Source organism: Galeopterus variegatus, unplaced genomic scaffold, assembly GCF_000696425.1.
Source record: "Galeopterus variegatus unplaced genomic scaffold, G_variegatus-3.0.2 Scaffold3569, whole genome shotgun sequence".
Taxonomy (NCBI): Eukaryota; Metazoa; Chordata; class Mammalia; order Dermoptera; family Cynocephalidae; genus Galeopterus; species Galeopterus variegatus.
This window is the reverse complement of record NW_007729680.1, coordinates 199,665-213,068: the sequence shown is the minus strand read 5'-3', so window position 1 is coordinate 213,068 and position 13,404 is coordinate 199,665. Positions and strand designations below refer to the sequence as shown.

Genomic DNA, 13,404 nt, shown 5'->3' with positions numbered 1-13,404 from the left:
CCGGCAGCATACCCATTACCACAAATTGTATTTGTACCCCGTGTCCCCCACCCAATGTTCCCCAATCCCCCCCCCTTTCCTCCCCCCCCCACTTTGTAGCCCAAGGAATGTTCTCTCCCTCTGCAAGTCCAACGCACTACTGTGGTCTTTCTCTCCTTGAATTGTTTTATTACTGTTCAGTTTAGGGAATTCTTTATATGTTCTAGATACAAGTTTTTTGATGGATATGTGATCTGTAAATATTTTCTTCCATTATACGGCTTATCTTTTCATTCTCTTAACATGGTCATTCACAAGAGCAAGTTTTTAGCTTTGATGAAATCTAATTCACCAACTTTTTCTTTTATGAATCATTCCTTTGGTGTCTGTCGTGTTTAAACTCTTCACCTAACCCTAGGTTATAGACATTTTCTCCTAAGTTTTCCTCTAGAAGTTTTATAGTTTTATATTTGGGCCTATGATCCATTTTGAGTTGATTTTTTATAGAAGAGGTGAGGTTTCGATAAGTTTCTTTTTTTGAGGAGGGGGGCCTATAAATGTCCAACTGTTCCAACACCGTTTGTTGAAAAGACTATCTTTCCTCTGCTTAATTCCCTTTGTACCTTTGTCAGATATCAGTTGCCCATACTTATGGGGATCTATATCTAAACTCTCTAGTCTGCTCCCTTATCTGTCTATCCCTCTGTCAGTACCACAGTCTTGATTATCAGAGCTATAGTAAGCTTAAAATTAGGTAATGTGACTCTTCCAACTTTACTCTTCATTTTCAAAATTGTTTAGCCATTCTAGCTCTTTTGTGTTCACATATAAATTTTAGAATCACTTTGCCTATATCTATAAAGAATCCTACCAGGACTGTTTCAGGAATTATATTAAATATACAGATCATTCTGGGTAGAACTGATATTTTTAATATGTGAGTCTTCAGATCCATGTACATGTTGTTTCTCCACTTATTAAAGTCTTATTTGCTTTCATTTATTAGAATTTTGTAGTTTTCAGCATACAGATCTTGTACATGTTTTGTTGGATCTATACCTGAGTGGGGGGTTTCTTCTTCCTACTTTGTCTTCACCATAGACTGTCACCTAAATTTTTATAACTTGCATTTTCTTACATTTGTGTGTTCCTTTTTAAATTCACATATATAGCATTGCTGTACAGTATACTTTTTGTAGGTTTTCCTTTCAATGCTGTTTGACCATCACTTTTTTTAAGATTCTTGCAATGTTACCCATAAATTGCATGGGTTTTGAGGGGGTTTTTTTTGGGGGGGGGTTTGGGGGGGGGTTAAGCAATTATAAATGGTACTGTGTTTTAAATTCTGGTTTTCAATTGTTCATTGTTAATATGTAGCAATATAATTGTGTGTGTGTGTGTGTGTGTGTGTGTGTGTGTGTGTGTGTGACAGAGAGAGTGATTCTGCAACTACAAAATTACTATGTTTAGGTTTTTTTTTTTAGGCTCTAGCATCTTTTTGTTTACAAATTCCTTGGGATTTCCTATGTAGCCAAGCATATCACCAGCAAATAGGTACAGTTTTATTTCTTCATTTGTAACTTGTTTTCTTGCCTTACTGCACTGGTTAAGTCTTCTAGTAATATGTTGCATAAGAGTGCTGAGAGCAAACATCGTTGTCTTGTTCCCCAAAACAGACTGTCTTTCACTATTCAGAATGAGAATTGCTTTAGGTTGTAATAAATGCCCTTTATCAAGCTGAAGAAGTTTACATCTATTCCTAGTTCACTGAGAGTTTTTATCATCAATCACTGTTGAATTTTCTCAAATGTTTTTCTGCATCAATTGATGTGATCAGGTGTTTCTTCTTTAGAATTTTAATATGATGAATTATACTGATTGATTTTCAAATACTGAAACAACCTTGCATTATCAAATTAAGCTCCAATTGGCAATGGTGTATTATTCTTTTTATATATTGCTGGAATTCAATTTGCTAGTACTTTGTTGGGAATTTTTATGTCTATATTCATAAGAGACATTGCTCTATAGGTTTCTTTTTTTGTACTGTCTTTATCTGGTATCAGAGTAATAGTGGCCTCATAAGATGAATTAGGAAGGGCTGGCTAGTTAGCGCACTTGGTTAGGCAGTAGCACTGGTAACAACAAGGTCAAGGGTTCAAATCCTGGTACTGGCCAATCACCACAAAAAAAAAAAAAAAAAAAACTAGGAACTGTTACCTCCATTTTCTAGAACAGACTATGTAAAATTGATGTCATTTATTCCTTAAATCTTTGCTAAAATTCACCAGTGAAACCACTGGTGCCTCAACATTTCTTTTTGTCAGGATTTTAATTATAAATTCAACTACTTTAACGGTTGCAGAATATTATAATTATCTATTTTGTCTTGAGTGAGTTTTGGCAATTTGTGGTTTTCAAAAATTTGGTCTATTCACCTTAAACTGTCATTTATGTGTATAAAGTTATTTACACTACTTTTTATTACCTTTTTAATGTCTGTGATATCTGTAGTGCTATCTCTTTCTTCAGTCTTTATATAATGGTAATTAGTCTTTTCTTTCATTTTGTCAATCTAGGTGTTTATCAATTTTACTAACCTTTTCAAAAACCAGCTTTTAGTTTGACTGATTTTTCTCTATTGTTTTCCTATTTCTGATTTCATTAATTTCTGCTCTTTAATTTTTCCTTCATTCTGCTTGCTTTGGGTTTCTTTTTTGTTTATTTGTTTCTTGAAGTAGAGCAAGAGCTGAAATTATTGATCTAAGATCTTGCTTTTTTTCTGTTATAAAGACTTAATGCTCTAACTTTCCCTTTTGACTCTGCTTTAGCAGCATCCTACAGATTTTGATGTGTTATATTTTCATTGACATTCACTTCAATATATTTTTTATTTCTCAAGACTTCCTCTTTGACCACAGTCATTTCGTAGTGTTAATTTCTAAGTATTTTGAGATTTTCTTGTTGTCTTTCTGTTACTGATTTCTAGTTCCACTATGATCAAAATGTCCTTTATATTACTTTGAGTACCAGAAATTTGTTAAGATTTGCTCTATGACCCAAGATATTGTCTATCTTTGTGAACGTGCTATGTTTGCTTGAAAAGAATCTGTATTCTGATTTTATTGAGTGTCATGTTCTATAAATTTCAATTAGATCCTGCAGTTGATGGAACTGTTCAGTTCTTTCCTAGCCTTGATGACTTCTGCCTAATGATTATATCAATTACTAAGAGAATGGGTTATTAATCCCCAAGTATAATAGTGTGTTTCTGTCTTTTTCCATTCAGTTCTTTCAGGTTTTGCTTTATTTATTTTTCAGCTCAGTCTTGCATACATAGTTAAGATTGCTGTCTTCTTGATGAGCTGATCCTTTTATCATTTTGTTATGTTCTTTGTCCCTGATAGTCTTCTTTGCTGTGATGTCAAATTTTTCTTATATTAGCATAATATAATTAATATTTTTTATTTATGTTTAATAAATAATTCATAACATAATAGTCTGTAATATAATAATCTGTTATTAATATAAACACTTCAGTTTTCTTTTTTTTTTTTTTTTTGGTCTTTTGTCTTTTTTCCGTGTCCGGCAACGGATCGCAACCCTCAGTGTTGCCCCCGTACCGGACCGGGGACCGGCAACGGGATTGCAAGCCTCGGTGTTGCTCCCGCGCCTCGCTCAGCCAGTGAGCGGGAGCCGGTCTGTATGTGGGATCCGAACCCTCGGACGGGAGCGCCGCCACGCTTCCCAAGCGGCGCACTATCCAGTGCGCCACCGGGTCGGCCCAACACTTCAGTTTTCTTTAACTAGTGTTTGCATAGTATATATTTTTCTATCTTTAACCTTTAGCCTCTCTATATCATATTTGAAGTGAGTTTCATATAGACAGCATATAGTTCGGTCTTTTTTACTGATTGATTCTGCTAATCTCTATCTTGTAATTATTCATGTGTTAGGATTTAAGTTTTCCATTTTAATATTTACATTCTATTTGTTCCCTTCATTTTAACTTTCTCTGCCCCCCCTTTCCTATTTTCCTATAGGTTGCTTGAACATTTTCATTATTCCATTTTGATTTAATTTTTATTATATCACTTTATGTAATATTTTTAATGATTACACTAGAGATTACAACATATATACATAGTTCATCACAGTCTCGGTATCAATACTGTAACACTTACAGTAAAATGTAGATACCCTACCACAATTTATGTCCCTTTCCCTCCCCACTTCATAATACAGTTCTCTTAAATATTACTTCTAACATACATTGAGAGCCACATAATGTTCTAATTTTTGCTTGTGTCATAAAAGACAATTTTTAAAAATAAGAGAAGAATTAATCTACCTTTTTCATTGTTTTCTTAATTCCTATTGTTTCAAGTGTCCTTCTGTTATCACTTCCTTTCTTTCTGAAGAACTTCCTTCACAGTAATTCTTTTAGGATCAATTTGCTGGCAACAAGTTTTCTTAGCTTTCCTTCATCTAACAGTGTGTTAATTTCTCCATCATTTCTAAAGCATATTTTTTCTGGATACACAATTCTGGGGTACTCAGGTTTATTTTCTTTCAATAGTTAAATGGGGCCCAACATTTTTTCTTTGTCTTCTATAGTTTCTGATGAAAAACCTGCTGTCATTCAAATTGCTATTCCCCACAGGTAATGAATGTGTCAATGCATTCTAGTCTGCTTTGAAGATTTTTCCTTTGGACTATGATGTGTCTGGGAATGAATTTCTTTGAGTTTATCCTGTTTGGAGTTCACTCACATTCTTGAATCTCTAGACTTGGATGTTTTTGGTCATTATTTCTTAAAATCCTTTTTTTTATTTCCAAAATTAGGATGTTAGCATCCAAAATCAGCATCCAAATTAGGATGGTTTGGGCCATCATTTCTTAAAATACTTCTTTTTAGCTCCACATTCCATCCTCTCCATCCAGTACTCTGAGACCACAATGTAAGATCTTATATTATTGTCCCACAGGACTCTGAAGCTAAATTCACTTTTTTAATTTATTTTCTCTCCATTTATTCAGACTGAAGAATTTCTACTGATCTATCTTCAAGTTGACTAATTCATTTCTCTGCCATTTCCATTGTTAGTGAGCCTATATAATAACTTTTAAATTTTTGATTATTCTCAGTTCTAAATTTTTCATTTGGTTCTTTATATTTTCTAATTCTCTGCAGTTTTCTGTTCTCATTTGTTACAGAGATGTAATTACTTATTAAAGCATTTTAACAGAAGCTCCTTTAAAATCCATTCCAACATCTGTGTCATGTCAATTTTGGCATCTGTTGATTGTCTTTTTTCATTGGAGTTGAGATTTTCCTAATTTTTCACATGACAAGGAATTTTAGGTGTAACCTACACATTTTAATTATTATACTATGACACTCTGATTCATATTTAAATGACCTATTTTAGTAGGTGGTCAACCTGTTAAGATCCAAAATGCCTGTAGTTCAAATGTCAATTTAGTTTATAAAGTCTCTGCAATGCCTTTCTGGTTTCCCCCATTTTTGTATTACCTAGATGACAGAATTCCACCCCACTGGCTCTTCAGCATGGGTTTGGTTACGGAGAAGCACTGCCTCATTTCAGGAGGATAAGGATGGAAAATAAGTACTGTCCCACAGGGTCTGCTAAAGAAAGGTACTGCCTCATCAATGCAGGGGGTGAGGTAGGGTGGAAATAAGAGTCCTGCCTATAGGCTCATCTTGGAAGAAGAGCACCTCATTACTACAAGAAGAGTAGAAGTCAAGAGTTCCAAACACAGGTTCCTCCTCCTAGGGTTGCCTCTTCCTTACTTCAGAGAAAGGGTGTAAATGAAGGCCAGAGTCCCAACCACAGGCTCTGTTGAGGAGAGGTGCTTCATTACAACTGCTGATGTGTGGAAGTCAAAGTGCTGTCTATAGGCTCCAGTGAAAGGGGCACTGCCTCATTATTACAGGGTGGGGGGTAGAAGTTAGAGTTCTTCTCACAGGCTGCACAAAAGAGAGACATATCTCCTTGTTATTGCGGGTAAAGGAAGGGTGTATGAATAAAACAGAGCTCTGATCATGAATTCTGCTGCTGAAGTACCTGCCAGGGTAGGAGAGGGGTACAGCTTTTATTGTGGTATTCTCCTACAGAACATAAAAGTGTGGTTAAAAGGTTTCTATCTTGTTGGGCCATACTTTGGCTAGAAAGAGCAGGCTTTCCTTGACGCTATTTTTGATTTGTTTCCCCTCACTAACATTTCCATATTGTGAGGTTCTCTAGAGACCAGGTCTGGATACAAGAAAAGGAAAAACAACAGGGAACTCACTCAGTCCTTGAGTGCCAAGGTCCCTAGTCAGTTCCCTCTCCTTTCCCAAACTTTCAGAGTGACTGGTAGGTGACATATGTGTTCTGTCCAATAGTTCCTAATTTGATTAGTACGAGAAGATGAATGTGTTTATTCCATCTTGTCTAAAACCCAAACCCTGTCACTTATTTTTAGTGTAGATATCATAATGATTTTTACATCCTATCATCCTCTACTTTCTAAGTTTCCTAGGATTTTATTACTCTTTTTTCTTTATCAGGTTTTTATTACATTTTCTATTTAACTATTGGCCTAGTAAAGTGTCATATATCACATATGTTTTAAGCTTAGTAGCTGTAAGAAACAGTTAATACAATTTCTTTGCCTTTACTCACCACTGGGTTTACAAAGATAAAAATTAAGTAAAACTCAAGTTTGTTCATTCATTGAGTAAACACCTGCTTTATGAAATTATGTGGGGACACAGCAATGAGTAAGATGGCTAAGATCCCTAGAGTTATAAAACTTACATTCTAATGACTGGAGAAAGGTAGAGGAACTATAGGCATATAAATAATATGGGTTTTTTTACATTAAGAAAACTCAGTCTACTATGTTTCAGTTAATATTAGAAACATACATTTGAAAAACTATAAATATTCAGAAATCCGAAACTGCAGAATTGACACAGGCTAGATAATTTTTTTTTTTACATTGTACAATGGAACTCTAATGATCCAGTAAACTAGTAATCAAATACTTACCACATATAGTTGTTTCCATAAACTGGCCCATTCTTGTAGAGTTGCTGTAACCTCAGTCACAATAGAATCTTCAAGTGGAGCCACAGTTTCATACTGCCTAGAACCAGAGCCACAACATATAGCCACATTATCTTTGATAAAATCTCAGAATACAGTCTGCTGCTTTTTTCATGTGTTTAACTCAAATTTTACACATGAAAATATAAAAATTACTTCTAATTTATCAAGATCTTTTCAGTGATATACTGCAAGAGTGTAATTAAGTTAAATTATTGTAAAAAGATTTGGGTTTTACTACATAATCCCTAATTTTACGTTTAAAAATACTCTTTAAGGGCCGGCCCGGTGGTGCACTGGAGAGTGCGCCGCTTGGGAGCGCGGCGGCGCTCCCGCCGAGGGTTCGGATCCCATGTGGAGACCGGTTCCCGCTCACTGGCTGAGCGTGGTGTGGGCGCAACACCGAGGGTTGCGATCCCGTTGCCAGTCCCCGGTACGGGCACGACACCAAGGGTTGCGATCCCGTTACCGGTCAGTAAAAAAAAAAGACAAAAAGGAAAAAAAATAAAAATAAAAATACTCTTTAAGACACACTCTTTTTGGGGACAGCTTTTAAGCTTTTTCTTCAAAGAAAAACTATAACATACTGCCCAAGTCTTGCTTAGATTAATTTTAGAAATTGTTGATGTCTTCTAATACTTTTCTGTAATGCATATTAACTCACACTTTTGGTAAAAAGATCTGGAAAGAAAAGGGAGGGCAGGCAGGGGATGTAGAGAGAACCCAAACAATGGGTTTTGAAAAGTTTTATAAGCACTCCTGTATGTCTGTATTGCATTTTCTTAGAAACGAGTGTCAGTAGAAGAATTCTAGGTCTGGTAGAAAAATTCTAAGCTTGGGAACAGAAATATGCTTGGATTCTCTCAGACTACCTCTTAAGCGGCATCCACTATAATGCCAGTCCCTGCACTAACTGTCAAGGATTGATCAGTGAACAAAAATGGACAGTATTCCTATCTTCAAAGAGTTCTTGGTCTGGATAGGGAATCAGACAGACAAATAATTACAACAAACAGATGTAAACAGTAATAAATCTAATAAGAAAATGAAAAGGTACAATGAGATTTTAGCAGGGGACACAACCTAAAATGAGAAGATCAGTAAACTCTTCTCTGAAAAAGTGGCAAAGCCCAAAACACACAAAAAGACATGACATAAAAAAGAGGGAAGGGATGATGTCACCTGCAAAGGAAAAAAGTATCCAAGAAGTCACTGAGTTGGAAAATAATTTCACATATTTGAGATTTTTAAAAAGGGGGTCGGGCTGGTATGGCTGGGGTCAGCTCTCACAGGGCCTTTTCAAAAGATATTAAAGATTCTAGATCTTAACACAAGTAACACGAATGAAAAATTAATGAAAGGTTTTTGAAAGCAGGTGCATAACTTAATATTTTCATGTATATACCAATTTTGAGGGGTAATGAAATATTTTCTGGAACTAAAGATTTTATATACTAATATAATGAGGTGACTGGAACCCATATTCTGATTTGCTACCAAAAGAGAATCATCCACCTGGAAAAACTACAGGAAAATGTATTCCTAAAAATTAGCATTAAGTATCATTTCTTTCTACAGGGAGATAGTTGACAAAGCACCACTGTGTTCAAAGACAATTCAGTGCATTAATACTGAGCACCAACAAATACATACATTATCTGATTATGTTTTATGGTTTTACTCTGTTTTACTTAGTGTGACTTAGTCCAACAGATTAAAAAAAGAAAAGAAAAACTCACCTTAAAATAATGCCACAGCACTATCCATATCCATCAAATTTATAAGCTAATTAAAATAAAAGCTTTCGTCAAGGGCTTGTTTTTTTTGTTTTTTTTTTTTTGTTTTTTTTTCCTTTTTGTCTTTTTTCGTGACTGGCAACAGATCGCAACCCTCAGTGTCGCGCCCGTACCGGACCGGGACCGGCAACGGGATCACAACCCTCAGTGTTGCGCCCACACCTCGCTTAGCCAGTGAGCGGCCGGTCTGTATGTGGGATCCGAACCCTCGGCGGGAGCGCTGCCGCACTCCCAAGCGGCGCACTGTAGCAGTGCGCCACCGGGCCGGCCCAAGGGCTTGTTAAGAGTAACATTTGAAAGAAGTGTTATCAGCAAGATGGCAGAATAGGTGCGTTTTACTGTCATCTGCCCAAAGAAGCATCAATTTTGACAACCCCTGGACAAGAGTAACTCTGTTGAAGTCTGAAAATTCAGCAAAGATATTTCGGGACAACAAAAAAGCAAAAAATCCAGAATAGACACATTAAAGAGGGCAAGAGAAAGTTACACTTTACCAGCATCAGCACTCCCCCAAAGTGACACAGATCAGTACAAAGAGAAACTCCCTCAGCTCACAATTTCTCACTCAATAGAAAGCAAAAGCACAATGAGTAAGCACCAGGATCTACCAATTGTGCGACACACTGCCCAAGAGACATATTTCTTTCTCACCCCACCCACAATACTAAGGTGGATCAACATGGATGAGTGTTCGGGGAAAGTTGAGAGCAGGGAAGAGAGGACACAAACTCTACTGATCACTACACAGACTCCATCAGAAAGCCCACCCATGAGTTTCTTGGGATGCATAACCTGTGGATCCCTCCAAAACCGACCCACTTGCACCCCAAATGCTCCACGAGTGGTACCCATCTTCCCCATGCCAGCTCCCTGACCACTACCCCACAGACTACAAATACAAGTGTTTTCCACAGACAGCCAGTTTGACTCTGAGGGATTGGGAAAAAGACACAAACGTAAGCATTTCAGGGTTCTACCCTAGTTAAATAGGAGGCTCTCAGGAACCAGCCTGGCTTTTCAGGATCTAGAGAAAGCATACAATTTTAAGAATTCACTCGCCACCCCAAAGAGGGAACAAAAAATGTAGAGTGTATATATCCATACAAAAGATCTGAGAGAGCCTCAAAATCCCTAGCTAGGGTGTCTGGTGAAGCCATTTCTCTCCTGAAACCAGCCAGTTAAGAATGCCAGAGATGGGGGCCAACCCTGTGGTGCACTCGGGAGAGTGCGGCGCTGGGAGTGCAGTGACACTGCCGCCGTGGGTTTGGATCCTATATAGGAATGGCCGGTGCGCTCACTGGCTGAGCGCAGTGCGGGTGACACCACACCAAGGGTTGTGATCCCCTTACTGGTCAAGAAAAAGACACACACAAAAAAAAGAATGCCAGAGATGGCTTCCTCACAAGACAGCTGAATAGACAATCACCAGTGTCACTCTCTCCCATAACCAATCAATTTACAACTATTACCAACCAGGGACCACTGGAGCTTGTGGGAAGTGGAGGAGAGACCTGTGAAGTTCATGAAGGTGAGAGAAGCCATGCAAGAGAGAGAGAAGGGACCACTCTCACAAATTCGAGTCCTAGGGGCTTTAGGGACGGCATGATGATGTACACGGAGAAGTTGCAGCACATAGAATAGGAACCAGCAAAAATCTGAAGCTGCTCCCTTTGCACAAAGTTGCTTGGAAGGTGCAGGAAAGAGAGGGTCGTGGAGTGTACCATACCAGCCTCCAGGCCAGTGAGACAACTGACAAGGTTCCTGTGGACTCACATAGGAGTGAGGGGCTGCAGCCAACCAAAGAAAAGAGCCACCCAGAGGCTAGTTAGTCACCGTGACTCAACTGCACATGGCCTGTCATATGGAAAAAAAAAGTTTTGCAGGATGGGTGGCTGCCTCTCTAGAAGAACATTGGAGTGCAGCAAGGGCAGCTGGTCTGCCTTCTGATCAGAATAGGTCCACTCAGTGGAGACTGGTCAGGGTGACAGAACTAAAGGGGGCACACTTTGCTGAAAAAACTCAGTCCTGGGTCAGAATTTCCACAAATCCCAGGTGTATCTGACCTCACAAGACCAGGAAGTGATTAAAAGGCCAACAATTAAAATCTGAACTACACAAAAAGCCTTCCTCAGAGATTCAGCAGCAAAACATCACTGTAGCTCAACCACAGGGCTCAAGTGCTAGTCCCCACAGGGTGTTCCCCAATTTTGGAATTAACCTAAGGACAAAAAATTAGTTCCAGTGCAGAGTTTAATTGCTGCTGGTAGTTAATAATCCAACAGTTCTGCGTCGGGCCAGAACTGGGAGAAAAAAAATCACAGGCCAGAGACAAAGCTCTGACTAACCAGTCAAGGTTTACCACCACCAAAGACCACCTATAAAACCTACAAGAATTAGAACGCTACTCAAATTCCCAGGCATCAACATAAAGAATAGAGAAAAAGCAGAGAAATACAACACCACCAAAGGAAACAGAGCACCAGCAAAGGACCCAGAGGAACAGCAAATATATGAAATGTCTGACAGACAACTAAGAATAGTCCTCTGAAGGATGTTCAGGGAGTAACAAGAAAATACAGACAGGAAATTAATGATATCTGGAAAACAATCCAGGAGCAGAACAAGAAACTTGACAAAGGAATTGAATCAATTTTAAAAAACCAAATAGGCATTCTAGAAATAAAGAATACATTATCTGAACTGGAAAACTTTATTGAAAACTCCCAACAGAACATTTAACCAGAAGAAAGAATCACTGAGCTCGAAGACAAAACATATAAAATTATCCAATCAAAGGAACAAAAAGAGAGGGAAAAAAAAGCAGAAACACAGCAAATATGGGAGTCCCTCAAGCAAAATAAACTACACATAACTGATATACCTAAAGGAGAGAAAAAAGGAAGAGATGTAGAAAGCATATTCAAGAAAATAATGGCTGAAAATTTCCCAAGCATGGAAAAAGGTGATAGCATCCATGTACAAGAAGCTCAGAGGTAGCCAATCAAACTCAATCCAATACCCCAAGGCACATCATAATAAAAATATCAAAAACCAAAGACAAAGAGAGAATACTGAAAGCAGCAAGAAAACTAACCATATAACATTCAATGGAGCCCCAATATGTCTCTTGGTGGACTTCTCAGTATAAACTCTACAGGCCAGAAGAGAATGGGATGATATATTCAGAGTGCAGAAGGAAAAAGACTCATTCAAGAATTTTGTATCCAGCAAAATTAACTGTCAAATATGAAGGAGAAATAAAGTATTTCCCAGACAGACAAAAGCTATGGGAATTCATCAATACTAGCCCTGCCTTACAAAAAATGCTAAAGGGAGTTCTTCAATCTGAAAGAAGATAATGCTAAGGAGCAGCAAGAAAACACTTAAAGATACATAACACATTAGTAAAGTAAGTTAACAGATGAACTCAGAATACTCCAATGTCATGAAGGTGCTGAACAAACCACTTACATCCTTAGTATGAAAACTAAAGTATACATCTAACAAGGCAACAACAAATGTAACAACCATATAATAGGCAATATTAAAAAATATAATGTGAAACAACAAAATGTGAAGGGGGGCAGTGACACTAAAGTGCAGCATTGGCTTTAGTTATCTGGTTTTTTCTTCAATATTGGAAAAGTCTGGGGGCTCAGGAAGAGATCTGTCACCGGGGAAGAGTCACCACAGACAGCCTTGGCTAGAGCAATGCCAAGCAGAAATGTAGGGTCAGAGTTGCAGCAGAGAAACTCAAACAGCACCATGTCTAGTGCAACTGTGAGAGCAGGACCGCCATGGAGACACCAGACCTGTGGAGCTAGCAGAGTGGAACACCAGCCTGGGAGAGCTGAAGTGTGGCATAACACCAGGAAAGCCATAGGAGCAGAGGTGCCTGAAGAATTGGGGACCCACCCCCTACACCAGTGTGCAGAGGAGGTCAAACATGGAATCAAGGTACCTTATTCACCAGCTTGGAGATTTAATGCCTGCTCTGCTGGGTTCTGGACTTGTTTAGGACCTGTTACACCTTTATTTTGGCCTATTTCTCCCTTTTGGAATCAGAATATGTACCCTATCTTTGTCCCGCCATTGTACCTTGGAAGTAGATAACTTGTTTTGAATTTCACAGATGGGACTTTGAACTTTGGACATTTGAGTCCAAACAAGTTAAGACTCTGGGGATGAAATGAATGTATCTATATGTGAAAATATATGTTTGGGAGAGTTAAGGACAAAATGTGGTGGACTGAATTATGTACCCCCCAAAACTCACTGAAGCTTGAATTATGTCCCCCAAGTTTTATGCATTAGAAACTTAGCCCCACTGTGACTGTTAAAAGGGTGGGGAATCCTATTATGGTAATTGAAAGGTGAAGCCTTGAAAAGGTGATTGGATAGTAGGATCATGCAGTAGTGAATGGATTAAAAATGGTGGTCAGAGATGGTTCTGAGCGTTTAAAAGAAGAAGACACCCCCCCCCCCCCCCCCCCACCCCCCCCCCCCCCCCCCCA

The 13,404-nt window shown here is 38.3% G+C and overlaps 1 protein-coding gene across 1 annotated transcript in view; it reads right to left on the bottom strand.

The window, feature by feature from the left end:
- Positions 1-7,037: 7,037 nt before the first annotated feature.
- Positions 7,038-13,404, bottom strand: part of LOC103601058 (dedicator of cytokinesis protein 3-like) — a gene marked incomplete at its 3' end in the record, with an annotated part of 81,511 nt that continues 75,144 nt past the window's right edge. The window contains exon 5 of the mRNA XM_008585436.1: positions 7,038-7,134. Coding sequence (XP_008583658.1) covers positions 7,038-7,134 — 97 coding nt within the window. The remainder of the gene's footprint in view (positions 7,135-13,404) is intronic.